Source organism: Phaenicophaeus curvirostris, chromosome 13 (assembly GCF_032191515.1).
Source record: "Phaenicophaeus curvirostris isolate KB17595 chromosome 13, BPBGC_Pcur_1.0, whole genome shotgun sequence".
NCBI lineage: Eukaryota > Metazoa > Chordata > Aves > Cuculiformes > Cuculidae > Phaenicophaeus > Phaenicophaeus curvirostris.
Genome location: NC_091404.1, coordinates 5,102,116 through 5,116,653, shown reverse-complemented (window position 1 = coordinate 5,116,653; position 14,538 = coordinate 5,102,116). Strand labels below are relative to the sequence as shown.

At 40.1% G+C, this 14,538-nt stretch overlaps 1 protein-coding gene across 4 annotated transcripts in view; it reads right to left on the bottom strand.

Annotated features, from left to right (window-relative positions):
• Positions 1-4,468: 4,468 nt before the first annotated feature.
• ACSL4 (acyl-CoA synthetase long chain family member 4) overlaps positions 4,469-14,538 on the bottom strand; it is a 37,058-nt gene continuing 26,988 nt past the window's right edge. For all 4 annotated transcript variants that reach the window (XM_069867829.1, XM_069867830.1, XM_069867832.1 and 1 more), the window contains 8 exons: positions 13,771-13,842; positions 11,574-11,713; positions 10,973-11,145; positions 10,706-10,780; positions 10,286-10,477; positions 9,630-9,744; positions 8,785-8,942; positions 4,469-6,889 (listed from right to left, as the gene is read on the bottom strand). In XM_069867829.1, the coding sequence (XP_069723930.1) occupies positions 6,732-6,889; positions 8,785-8,942; positions 9,630-9,744; positions 10,286-10,477; positions 10,706-10,780; positions 10,973-11,145; positions 11,574-11,713; positions 13,771-13,842 (1,083 nt within the window). In that variant the 3' untranslated portion in view covers positions 4,469-6,731. The remainder of the gene's footprint in view (positions 6,890-8,784; positions 8,943-9,629; positions 9,745-10,285; positions 10,478-10,705; positions 10,781-10,972; positions 11,146-11,573; positions 11,714-13,770; positions 13,843-14,538) is intronic.

Below are 14,538 nucleotides of genomic sequence, written 5' to 3'. Positions count from 1 at the left end.
CCTGCAATTGTGATTTTGTTTTTTTTGAAATCCTATGAATGCTCTGAGGCTCCAGATTTTCCCTCCTCTCAGTTTTCTTTTCATCTGTTAACTTTTAAAATTCAGTTGTCATGCTTGGAGATGAACGTGGCAGTTGCACGTGTTACAGATTCACAATCTCTCCAGCATTTAGAGTCACTTTTATACAGTGCAGCTTCTTTGTCCGTTTCCAGGAGGTGGCTAGGGCCGATTGTCACAGTCCACCCCGTTTTCTTCTCTTTGCTTTCAGGGAGAGGCGTGTAGTTTAACAGCAGAGCGAGTGCCCGTTGGTAAGGGCAGCTGGAGAGGCAGCTTGGTGTGGTATTGGCTTTCTTGTGTGCACAGCACCAGGCAGGAAAGCCGTCCTGCTGGGTTGGGGTTTGTGAGAATAGCAGTCGGTGTTCCATAATTTCTCTCTTGTAGTCTTTTAAGTTACTGCAGAAATAACACTAGGAAATCGGGATGTTTCTGCAACAATATATTTTCCCTCCTCTTTTTATTTCTTGAGAGCTGCGCTGCTTCATTTCTTGTTTCTCCATCAGCAAAACATAACTGAGGAGCTCGCTAGTTGAAGGGTAGTTGTGAAGAGGAGGCTGAGGGGAGACCTCATTGCTCTCTCCAACTACCTGAAAGGAGGTTGTGGAGAGGAGGGAGCTGGGCTCTTCTCCCAAGTGACAGGGGACAGGACAAAGGGAATGGCCTCAAGCTCTGCTGGGGAGGTTCAGGCTGGACATTAGGAAAAAAATTTTCACAGAAAGGGTCATTGGTCCCTGGCAGAGGCTGCCCAGGGAGGGGGTTGAGTCACCTTCCCTGGAGGGGTTTAAGGGACGGGTCGATGAGGTGCTGAGGGACATGGGTTAGTGATTGATGGGAATGGTTGGACTCCATAATTGGGTGGGTCTCTTCCAACCTGGTGATTCTATGATTCTGTGATCTCTGCTCCCTCCCAGCATCAGTGGAATTCACAAGCCGTTGGGTACGACTGAGAGGTTGCTGACTGGTCCCTAAGCCATATTCAGTTGTGCATATGGGTGGTTTTTTTCTCTTTGGAGTCCTTTTACAAAATCATGCCTCTTAAGTTAAGTTTTTGGCTCAGGTATGTCGCAGGCATCTTTGTTATTACCTAGATGTGATCTACTGAAAGTGTACTGGTGGATAGACAAGGGAAATAAAATGGAAAATATAATAGATTATAGGCTTTACTAGTTAGAAGGGTCAAATATCTATTTAGCGAAACACAGAGTCTGATAGATATTTTTATTTTCACACAGTGGCTGGTTTTAATTTGCTTTTCTCTCGTATGTGTTCTGTTGACATGAGCAATTTTCTTGTCATCTTTCCTCTGAAGGTAAGGGCTCTGCATGCCAGTAAATGCTTATGATGGGCTGTTTGCAGGGTAAAGCTGAGTCCAACTGCCTTGTTAGAAGCTGAGCTTGGGCTGTGGTTTGGCATCTGTTTGCAGAGCTCCTAAAGAACTCACTGTCGGAGCCCGGCAGCGCTGCTGCTGTTCTGCTGCAGGTGGTCACAGCAGAGGCCTGAGGTGTTAATAAGGAAAAAAAAGTTGCAAGGTGAGAGCTACACTATTAGGAGGCAAGTTCTGAAACACAGTGAAATTTAGAGGCTTTGGGAGGTGTAATAACTACCCCGAGCTGTATAGGGCAGACAGGGCCGGAATCGTAGTTTGATGTTGGGAACAGGGTGACCTTGGTTAACTGACCCTGATTAAATTCTACGAAAAACAAGCTGCTCAGGAGAGGTTGGGTTTGCTTAAACCTGAAAGGAAGTAAAGTAGGGCAGGCAGCTGTAGAGAGCAGTGATCCATTCTTCGTGTTCACTCCCTAGGGGAGCACTCTATTTATAATAAGATGAGTTCTTTCCAACAGGAAATGTTTAGGTTAGATCCCACATTGCTTAAAACAAATACAAACCCCAGCAACCTCTCCCAGAGCTGGGACTTGTGTTATGTGCTGGATGATATGCAGACTCACTACCTGAAGTCAAAGCTCCCCCACCACTTTCTTATCTCTGTTTTTAAAATGTAAAACTTCTATGATGTTTGTGCTTTAGCATTTTAATGCTAGGAGATGGTGGTTTGGGGCGGTAGGGATCCTTATTCAGGGGCTGGATCTTCAGAATGGGGATGATGCAGATGTGGTCACAATTCTGTAATTGGAGACAGGAGAGGGTCTATGCAGAAAAAAAGCACGTGTGACAAAAGCAGAGTGACTTCTAGCTTGTCACTGTTGGTTGTTAACCAGGCTATTGCTGTGTCAGAATGGGGAAACAAATGAAAACTGCAAGATTTTTTTGTTTGATTGGTTGGTTTAAAAGTGTAGGTGAGGGCTCCAAGGATCAGGCTGTGCCCAGAGCTCCCTTTGTCTAATTTAATTAGCATTGCTATAATGTCAAGGCTTCACACTAAAGGCAGTTTTGGTCAAATTACCTGTGATAATCATCAGCTTCATTAAAACACTTTGTCAGTATAGAATGGATCAGATTTTCTTCAAAGTATGTCCCTCCCCAGTAAAGATTTAGCAAGACTGCAGATATCACAGCCCCTGTAAGGGAGGCAGTGGTGCAAACACACCATTTCTGTGAGAACTCATTTGAATTTAAGGATGTGAAAAAGTCAGGCCAACAAACACGTATTTAGCATCACCAGCCCCCTTCCTCCAGGGCTGAGGCAATCCTAGCACGTTTAAAAAAAAAAGCCATCAGTAACCTGCTTTGCACCAAGTTAACTGGAAATGTGTTTTCTTTATTAATCTAGCTAAGTTCATGTGGCTGTAGAATCTCTGAGCTTTACTCCGTGTGCATCCTTCAGAATTCCCTGCCAGCAGGGACTGTGGGTTTTACTGACTGTGTTTTGTAAATCACCTTTGTGGCCTCTTATGCAAAAGCAGCACAAGATTTGTTATTTTTAAGCTTCTAATGTTTAAATTCTAGCCCCCCCAAAGGGAAATGGATTTACTGTTCTGGAGATGGATCTTAGCCACTAGGCAGGCTCGGGAAACAAACTAAACACCCAACTAAAACCCAGCAAACCTACACCAAAACCAAATAACCCAATATATAATAAGAATTTATTTCTTCTGTTGCATGTAATTGCAGAATATCACTAATTTATCATCAGAATACAATATGGCTATTTGAAACTCATTCTAGGATGTCATAGACTGGGTTTTTTTCTTGAATGAATATTAGTGACCTTGTGTCCAGTTCCTTACGTAGCCAGAAGGTGCGTGATGGGAGCTGCATCGCGGCTGACCTGGCAGGCAGCTCCCTGCATCGTGTTAAGCTCGAAGTCCTCTCATGCTCTAACGGGCACTAGAATTGCCCCGAGCTGATTGAACACCACGTCGCCTGCTCTTAAGGGAATAACTCATTACTTTCTCTGCTTATACTTAGCTGGGGAGGGGCTCTTGATCAGGGAGTGCAGGGATTGGATGAGGGTTAATAGTTTTAAGGTGAAGGAGGGGAGATTTAGATTAGATATTGGGAAGAAATGTTCTCCTGGGAGGGTGGGGAGGCCCTGGCCCAGGTTTCCCAAAGAATTCATGGCTGCCCCATCCCTGGAGTTGTTCCAGGCCAGGTTGGATGGTGCTTTGAGCAACCTGATCCAGTGGGAGGTGTCCCTGCCCATAGCAGAGGGGTTGGAACTGGATGGGCTTTAAGGTCCCTTCCAACCCAAACCATTCTATGATTCTATAATCCTCTTTTCCTAGATTAAGCTTTCCAGCCTCACTGTAAGTATGTGCTGGTACGTTCTGGTTTTCTCTAGATGTCCTGCCTCTTTTGAGATAGCCTTGAATCTTGTATCGGATGTGCCCAAACTGGATTTTGTTTCTCTTTGAACTTGTTTCTCAGACTTGGAAGGATAAGTTTAAATCCTGAACCTGCTTCTGAACAATGTGCAGCTACTTTGAGCTTTCTGGAACCTTGCATTTAGTAAAGGAGCTGCTCCCTCACACCTCAGTCCCATCCTGTATGTCCTTTCAGTCAAGGACAGGGTATCGCCTGTAAGTGTCACGTAACTTTTGGAGTCATATGCTATCACTTCATCTCCATCCTAATTCTTGCTTTTAATGCAAGAAGGGCATTCTTGCTCATCCTGTTTCTTGCTTCCCCACAAGCTTTGTCAGAAAAGAATTTGAATTCATTAAAAAATTAGGATAAAATTCTTCCCTGTATTTGAAGCCAGCCTGATGTAACCTTTGTCCAAAAATGCTGTATCAATTTGTCTTTTGCAGCACATCCACCTGTGGTTCATTTCTTAGAAGAACAACCAGGTGGACTCTAGGCTTTGTTTTCAGCATGTGTAGCGTGTGCTCGCTGCTGCTGCTCCTCAGAAGTTCTTCTACGGTCTGCTCAGAGGCTGAAAGAACGTGAGGTGCTGAACAGGAACTAGAGACAACTTGTGCAATATATAAATACCTTTCAGAACACAAACTTGTTGAACCATTTAAACTGTATTCCACCTTTGAAATGTTAACATTGTGTATATTGAAAATAGCAATCTTCAGTCAACCAAGACACAGAAGACACCTGCAGTCTGGATAAAATACATTTCATATAAATACATTCATGATTTTAAAAACAAAGTCATACAACCTGCTGACAGACTCAAGTGCAAGTTAACTTTCTTACATGTTTTTTAACTTTTGTGACGCTAACAGGATGACTAAAGGCTATTTAACAGTGACCAATTTTAAACTTGGAATAGTCGGTAATGAGGCTGTAGGACTGGGTCATTTAAAAAATTGCTACTGATATGGGAAGAATATATGTTTTAAAATAATTTTCTTTAAAAAGCCGTTTCCTTGGTGCTTTTAGTAACTGATGTAGTTCCACTCATTACAGTCAGCTTTTATATACTAGATTTTCTTTTTCCCGTTCCCCTTGGGGCTCCTGGAAGAGGAGCTGGCAGTGTTCTGGACTGGCCAGAGAAAATTATGCATGGGGAAGTTTAAAGTTGGTCCCAAGGAGAAGGGAGGGTTTAGTTAATGAGTACATAGTCATGATTTATTTTTACTAAAATCTGTTTGAACTGGAAAAAAGTAAAATACACCTACATGCGGTAAAGGAAAAACTTGCCCTGAAATTGCAAGCTAGTGTGTTCAAGAGAAGCATCGTACAAAATCTTTTACTTTCTGTACAGTGACAATACCAAATAGTTTTTGTTTTTAACCATCATATACACAACACAAATATTATGAATAGAAATCTATAAATACTTTAAAATGAATTTGCAATATATAGCAGTTGAGGGCCACAGCTGTACAAAATGTAAGCAACATATATAAAATGATTAAGAAAGTGCAAAGTAGAACAGTATTGAGAGCCTCCACTTCTTACAGCATTTATGGTTCAAGTGTGAAGAGCGAGCAGGGATGCAGGAGCTCAGTTACAATTCAAAAGAAGACACAGTACAGGATTCTGCACACAAATTATGAACTGTTATTAAATTACATCTTCCCACTTCTTCACATCTGACTTCCAGTTGATAAGAGAACATTCTTATACTTAATTCCGTAAAGAGTGATTTGTCCCTTTTTACAAGTTCCATAGAACAAAGCTTCCCTGGCCACAGGCTGCTTTTCCAGAAGTAAAATGACTACGGGGGAAACTACTGTTGGTTTCTGCTGCCTCGTTATCTTACCGTATGTAAAAGGTGAACGGAAATCCCTTTCCATCAAGTCAATACAGACATTTAGACCCTGATCCTCTAAACAACATACAAGGAACCTGTGCCATTACTCACATATGCATGAAGGTCTAGAGGATCAAGGCCTTAAAAACAAACCCACCCCTCAAAAAGCAAACCACAACTCCTTTGAATTTCAAATCTGCTTAGAAACAACTGCCCCTCTATTTCCCTGCCATCTGCCAGTCGAGATGCAAGTTTTGCACTCTGCATTCAGGTGATGATTTCTCATCAGTACCTCCTGCAGCAGGGCAGGTCTTTGTTTTCTTTCACATGCTGTGTCCTAGTGGAAAGCTCTGCTTGAATTAAAATACAGTGGCAAGTAAAAAGGCATTTGAGTTGGAAATGGAAATAGTTAATTCAACACTCCTGAATGAAATTTCAAATAAGTTGTTTTTAGAAAGCTTTTCGGTTCACCTTTATCTCAGTAAATGTACTTCACGTTCTTTTTTAGGCACTGTAGATATTCAAGGTACTAACTGATGTGCAGAAGAATCCATTTGCAAGCAGTGCATTACTGATCTCTAGCAAGTTCTCGACTAATGTTGTCCTCTTGTTTTCATTTATAAATGGAGAAGGGTAGATTTTGAAATACTTTTCCTCCCTGACTAAGTATCTTACTGTGTGAAAAGAATCGTCACAATTACATTAATTTTTCTCTTTGTAATACAGGCCAGACCTCAGAATGAATTAAAGAGAAGTTGCAAACAGTCTGAATATGCTAGAGAAACAATAACAAAATTACCTGGTCATACTGCTTCACATAATGATGTCTGTCTCAAAACTGGAGATGATCACATGAAACTCTACGAAGACCATCAGTGTCTAATCTGCTAATGATTAAGATCTGGAATGTAAGAAACTCTCTATTGTACTTGATAGAGGCTATAGAAACATTCATCCATTTGGTATATTTTCTGAACATGTGATATCTACAGAATACACAGACATCCAAAGCTGAGGCATGAGAAGGAACCGTCTGCACAACTCTCTGGTCAACCTAATTTGTTTATTTGCCTCCGTACATTCTTTCAATGTCGTTGAGGTAATGGTTTTTCAGTTCTTTCCTTTTCAGCTTGAAGGCATCTGTTACTAAGCCAGTCTCTGGGGTCCACGGTTCAGGGCTTAATCGTACTTTGATGGGTATTTCAAATCTTTCTAATTTCACTGCAGGGACAAGAAGAAACAAAAGCAGGACACTGATTACATAGCTGGAAGAAATATACAAAGTCTAAGGTGAGCACCCTGTAGCTTGTGTAATATGGTGTCCTACTTAACGAAGTAACATTACAGAAGGGCCACAAGCAAATTTAATCTGGTACCGATGCTGAGTGCCAGCTAGCGTGCAAATATCCAAACAGCACAGTGCACTTATAGCTTGTATTGGATGTGACACTAAAATCAAAAGCTTGCAACATATGAGTGCGCAGCCTGAAGATGCGAGACAACTGTCAGAAGAGGATGTGCTAAAATCTTGAGTTGTACCTTAATTACAGGAATGTCATAATAATTAGATTAACTTAGATGTGCTTCATATTTAAATTATAATGAAGTACTTCTATACTTCCTATGGCTAAATGATTCTCAAATATTTCCTTCCTAAGCGTTTTTTAGAGTTTAGAAGAAAGACTTCTCTGGTTTTGTTACATTAGTGACTTATTTTCCCTTCAGCTGGAAGCAGCTGCTTGGCTGGTGCACAGTCTCACTGCAACCAAAGCTGCTTCTCTCCCTTGCCCAGGCAAAAGGCTGAAGAGGAGAAGCAGGGGAGGAGGCAGGCAACTGCGTCAGGGACAGCAAGAACGGGGCAGCGTGCGGGTCCATGTGTGCAACCCTTGATGGACTTTGCTATCAGCTCCTGCCTCCAGGCCTAAAACAGGATCCTGTGGCTGAATTTCTAGAGGTTGTGGCAGCACAACCTCGAGGTGGCAGCAAACGCCACAGTTGGGACCCAGGAGCCCTTATGATCTCTGCCTTCAAACTGGTATTGTAATGGCCTTATTTATCTGTTTAGATAACTGCCTGCTTGTGATGAAGGTGCATCATACGCTTCGCTAAAAAGGAGAACATTCTCTTTAAAATAGTTTCGGAAAAAAGTTTCAAACATGTTGGTTGTATCTCAATGGTTCATTGCTATCTAGAAAGCAATAAGAATGTATAAGCAATTTTTTTTGACTAAACAAAGCTGTATGGATAGTAATTTGCCTAGTTCATGACAGAAAAACAGAAATTAAAATGTTTAAACCCAAGTCTGAGACCTACAGATCAATTTTTTTTTTTAAAGGCAAAATTTAATAGTGCCTTTCATTCTTGCGTTCTTTTTTTCAAAAGGCAGATTCTCCTCTCTACACTGACAGGCAGTGCTTAGTGTGTGCTTAAGTCTAGTTTTATTACTTGTATGAGATGCCAAGTGCTTTAGAGGCTTCTTCCCCCAGTTAGTTTGTTATTTTTGTTATTTTTTTTCGGCCCCGTGAAGGACTGATGAGGCATTTGATCATTCAGCACCACAGCAAGGAAGGAATCGCAGGCTTTTAAGCCGTTACAACCACAAGGATCACGGTTGTTCGGATTGGCAGAGGACAAAGTTGACACGGCCTCAAGTTGCACCAGGGGGAGGTTCAGATTAACTGTTAGGAAAAATTTCTTCACTGGAATGGGCTGCCCAGGGCAGTGGTGGAGTCTCCATCCCTGAGGGTATTTAAAAGATGGGTAGATGAGGTGTTCAGAGATAGGGTTTAGTAGTCTAAACTTCTCTTCCAAACTGACCGCTCTTTTTGGACCTTATTCTAACTGTGTTATACAAGCAACCTGCCTCTAGAATTTAACTGGGAAAAAAAAATTCTTAGTTTTTTTTAAAAAAAATTACAAAATTAAATAGTCAATATGACCAAAAAGCATGTCAGTTCCTGGGATAATAGGCAACAATTTGATGTGGTCTTTGCCTCTGATTAGACTATTAAGTTTTGGCAGATACAGAGGCAACAGGAAGAAGAAAGAGCAGTGAGGAACACTTCTGCTGGGTAAGCACCAAGAAATTGGTGAGCACAATATGCTGCTTTACTTACTCTTGTTTGCCACTTCTTTAATCTCTCGCAGTATTTCAGCTTCCATTGTAGGGTTGTTACAGATATCTACCCAGGTTCCACTGATGCCCTTCTCCTCAGCTAGTGCCGTCAGCTTCTTCTGATTAGGAACCACAAAACTAATCACGTACGACTGGTCGCTACCGCAGGATGGCAAAAGGAAGAAAAAGAGATCCAAACAGTTAAGATTTCCATTTAGGGGCATAAAATACTTTCTTGATGTTATATACACAGATCCACAGTGCTTTTTGAACTGTAGCTATTCCCCCATACAGAATCCTTCATGTATATTAAGGCTTCACAACTGATGACTAATCAAAGGCATTTTAAGTTGTTTTACAACATTAGGTTTGGTCGCTATTGTGCTTTGCCATAATTCCACGAATGCAGATCTGTTTAGTTCCTCAGTTTCCCTTCATGCAGTTTGTTTAAGATGAGGGGAGAGAGAGGAGAGACTGGAACTCATTCTAAAACTCAGTGGAGAGCTCTGTGTCACATGAAAGTGTCCAGATTAACTTTGCACTGATATTCTGACAGAAAGCCAAAACACACGCTAAATATAACGATGCCGGTTCAGGGAAGGGATGGGATGGGATGGAACTGGAGTGTATAAGGATAGGAGAAATGCAACAGAAAAGCTTTTATATGCTTTAGGGAGTCTGGGTACCTGTGCTACTTCAGAGATGCTGTTTAGAACTTGCACTCTGGTAGGGTGGGTTGTTTGATGGAAACCATGGAAAACTACAACATATCATCCAAGGAAGCGAGTCACAGCTTATATTTCATGTTTACCCTAAATGGAGTTTCTAAATCAATGCCCCTCTTACCTTTTGGCATAAGCACAGATATTGTCAATCAACGGACAGTTCTTCAGTGCTGCCTCTACTTTGCCCAGAGATACGTATTCTCCTGCTTGGAGCTTTACCAGGTCTTTCTTACGATCTAGGAGTTAACAGGGAAGGAATAAGAAAAAGTTTGCTCCACTTACACTTTTCCATTTCCACACTCATTTGCAAAGCCGCTATATATGTATGTGTGCAATGCTATGCAAGATTCTTAATCAATATGAATTAAAGCATCTTAATTAAAGTTTTAAAGTGGCTGATAGCACAAACACATTCTGCCAATTTCATGAAGGCTTCTGTAAAGAAGTTTCTATGGCACTACGCTTGTCACACACCTTGTATGCAAGTCATGGGAACTCATTTTAAAGCTTTGTAATTGATACAAAAAATTAATCTAACATTTATTCTATAAAGTCCACGTGCTAAATTTAGATAGTGATAATGTCACAGGAAGCTGCATCACTTCTAAAGTTTTTCTGCAGCTGGGAGGACTTTTAGGAATGTGTTTTACACTGATTCCCCAAGCAGGTAACCGTAAGTAGATTAGCCCTGGCGAAGCCATGAGTATCCGTAGCATGCTTAGAATTGTTTAGTCAAGATCTTGCAATATTATTACTAAATCGAAAAATGATGCCAACCTATGATCTGCAGGCACCCGTCTGGATGAAATTCCCCTATATCTCCTGTACAGAACCATCTCTGACCATTCTCATCAATGGAGAAGTCTTCTGTTGTCTTCTCTTCATTTTTAAAATATCCCATTGAGACATTAGGTCCACCAATGACAATTTCTCCTCTAGGATTAGGCTTGTCTCTGTTAGTATAGCCCCCTGAAAACAAGAAAATCCCCACACGATTACTTCTAGCTTATATATTCTGCTGCCAAGAAAACATTTTGAAACTCCAGCTTGAGGTTAATGCACACAAACTGATGACTATTATAAAAGATAAGGAACAATTATTTCATATGCTAGACCTAATTAAGCCAACAGGCAAAGAAACCAGTGGAGCAGTGGTTGAATTAGTTACTCTGAAATCAAAACATTTAATATTCTCACCTTCTTGCCAGTCCCTCAGTTTTATTTCACAACAAATAAGGGGTGCTCCAACTCTGCCAGTGCTGTAATCAGCAACTTGGGGAGAGAACAAGGAAGAACACAAAGATTTTGGTCATTTGAAACGTAAACTCAAACCATAAATAAGGCAGTAGCATATCTCAAGTTACTTTACAGCAGTTAAGAGCTACAGCTGTTTTAACTTTACAAACACCCTCCCCAAATCCTCATATATATATTAAAATATATATTTCCAGAAGCATTAGCTACCTTCTGTAATTGTTCCAGCTCCACATGTTTCTGTTAGTCCATAGCCTTGACCAACAGGACAGCAAAAACAGATGTTCATGAATCTTTGTGTTTGAGGGGAGAGCGGTGCTCCTCCAGAAAGCATCATACGGACATTCCCTCCCAGGAGTGCCTTGACTTTTTTAAACAACAGTCTTGAAAGAAGGAAAAAAAGCATTAAAAATCATTCCCTTAGCTCACTTTGATAAAAGGAGACCTATCTATCCTTCCTCTCTAGAACACCTTAAAAATTAACTTTATCACCGACTTTTAGTGGGCAGCAGGGATGATCTTGCGCAACACTTGGAGGTGGCGGAATTCCTGTAACTGAACTGAACAAACATTCCAGTTTTATTATGAAAAAAAAGCAATCCAATGAAAACTAACTAGTCATCTGTTCAGAAGATTAGTCATTCCTGCCACTAAATATCTTATCCTTTTCCAGTAAGAACTTGGATCATTTCAGTTATACATTAGATAATTTTTGCGTGTTGGATGGGAATTTTCTGATGTCAGCTTGGATGATTCTTTCAGGCTGTCTCACCAAATCACAAAGCAAAAGGTGCACTTGAGTTATACTTACATGTTACACAGAGGTGCATCATATCCCCTCTTGATTTGTTCCAATTTGTAGTCATAGCCTATCTTGAACAGAGTTCTCTGAATATAGTTCATCTCTTGAACTTTACTCATCACATTTTTATAAATTCTGTCCATTATTTCCTACAAAGCATTAAAAAAAAAAGCAAGGAAAGTTACCACATAGAATAGACTAGCCTGTGTAAATTAAATTCCACATTAAGAATAAAATTAAAACCCCTTATAATATATTCTTCCTTTAGTATGGATATGACAGAGCGAAAATTCTGGTTTAGCTAAATCACTTCGTTAAAGGTTAGTGTACACCACGCACGATTTATTGTGTTTAGGAGTCCTGATGTCGTACTCGATCCACGGCAACCGGCAAGCACAAGGGAATGAACTGAGACATTTCACTTCACCGCTTCCTTTTCCAAGATGAGCTTTTCAGCTTTCAAAGCAAAGTGGTTGCAGTAATTCCAATTACCCACAAAAATCCCCACAATTCTATCACAGACGAGAAATTCATTTTCATTACAATAATAAGCTTATGATCACTGACATACATAGAACTTAGCGTTTGGTCTGATGAAGTATTTAACAGAGTTTTTAAGGGCTGGTTCCTTCAAGTTTGTTAGACACTACAACGATTTTAAGTATTTATGGGCTTTCTAACAAAAGTCAAATTAAAATTGAAAAGAAAGCTAGGAAAATTACAATATTTTAGTATTTTGATCTCTAATATTTCAAAGTCTTGTTAAAAATCACTCCCACTAGTGCTTTTGATTAGTTCCTTCAAATGTTTGTGATTGGGATTCAGACAAACTAGAAATTCAGAGAAATTGTACACTATTTTCAGCCCAGTTTACCTGCAAAATATCATCCCTCATTTCCAAAAGCCAGACAAGTATCTTAAAGCAGAATTAATTGTAGCTTTTTGGAAAGGTTACAGAGGTGTGACAAGTTATTCAGAATTACAAAGGCCGGAAGGAACTACTAACCCTTATTACAGTGTTGATTAAAACTAATATTTAGGAATAGTCACGTGAATAATCACAATCAATTCACACGAAGCCATCTGCATGGATAACTATATATTTTTTGCACTTGCATGAAATATAGTCCTTCCAAGAGGGATTATGACTATATTTAAAATTTACGCTGGTTTTGCCAGTAGTCTAGCATTTGAGTTTTCCCCAGGAAATGAATTTAAATGGATACTTTATAAAAATAAAGGGGTTCCAAGACATTAATTTTCACTTGGTTAATTATCAAGAAAAAGAGCAAGCTTATATATAGGCCATTATTATTTTATAAAACGAAATGCAAGCAAGTAATTGATTTAAAAACTCTTGGCTATTTCCACAAGACGCTGCAGAACAACCAAATCCAACCAAACTCACTATTCTTGAATGAGATTAAATCCTCCTCCTCACCCACCACCACCAGGTGGCAAAAGCTTAAGAGCCACAGATGTGCTCTGATCATAAAAGAAGCTCGTGTGGTTCTGGGACATAGAAGGAAGGTTTTTGCCTTAAAAAGACACCCACATTTGTGTGTTTTTCCCATAGTGCTAAGATCTTGTGGAATGCAGAACCCTGGTGACCCAAAGACCAAGGTCAGCTACAAAAGCAATGGGAGTTACAGTTTCCTGATCATTTTTTCTTAGTATTGACTAGACATGGTCTGCCTGTCCTAGGAACACCAAGAGAGACTTTGCCCAAGTGTTACCTTGGAGAAAAGGAGCTGAGATTGAGCATCTCAGCAACCGTGGCAGCACAGCTTAATTTGCAGAGTTCCGTAACCCAGCCAAACGCCTGTATCTTAGTGTCCATCTCTTAGCCAAGGCCACCCTCCTTCCTCCCTGTGCAAAAAGGAGTTTCAGACTGCAAACGTCGAAGACTTCCTGTATCCTGTTGTTGTATCAGTAGCCCAGTAAAACATTACTTGTAACTACTAAAACACATTTACAGTTTCGGATCAGAAAAGGTCTTGGCTTCAGCACACAGATATTCTTGGGCTCATCTGCAGCATCTGTAATTGGCTCAAGCAATGACAACGAATTTCTGTATTCTGCTTTTTTCATGTTAGAGACAGTTACTTGCGCGTGAAGAGGAAAAAAAATAGTAAATAGCTTTTCTAGCATGAAAAAGATAGAAAGCATCATTTTTTGTTAGCTGTATCTGCTTCTGCATACTTACAGGCACAGCTGCCATCAGCGTAGGCTTCAGCACAGTACAGTCTCCTTTGCTTCCCTTCTTAATTTTACTTGACTGTAATAGGGAAAAAAAAATGTCAATTTATGAAAATGAAGCAGCTCTTTAGAAAACAGGGTGATGCATTAGCACTGTTTAGATCTTTTCCCTGTCCCTCAAAAAAAACCCCATTTCCTGTGTAAATATTTTTTCTTCGATTGTGATGGAAAAAGCAATGTTTAACAACAAATTCAACCAAAATACTAGATGTTTTACAAGCCTGGCCTGGTTAAGTCCACTTTGTATATCTTCCTTCCTTCCCCAGCACTTGCTTTCTCCTTCCTCCAGGAGTTTCTTTTGCCTGATGCAATCTGTATACCAGCAAAACTCACAGAAGCATTCTTTTCCACATTAATTTGCTCTTATTTATCTTAATTGTTAAATGGAAAAAAGGCAAAGCCTAAACAGAAGATCAACAGTAACTGGATAAAGAACTGATGAATGAGACCAAAACCTCAGACCCACTTTACACAGTCTAATGCTCAGCTAATCTATTAATAGCTGTTCTTATCCTGATAACCTAATAAACATGCATAGCACCAGGGTTTTTTTAGATTTCCCAAGTATCATAGAAGTTTTAATATGACTTCTATAGTATGACCTGCTACTATCATTCACCAGGAACATGAATTTGTATTATTTTCTGAAAACAAAATTACATTTCTGAAGTGTCCCATATGCACTGGTGTTTCTTTAATGCACTAAGCAAAGAGA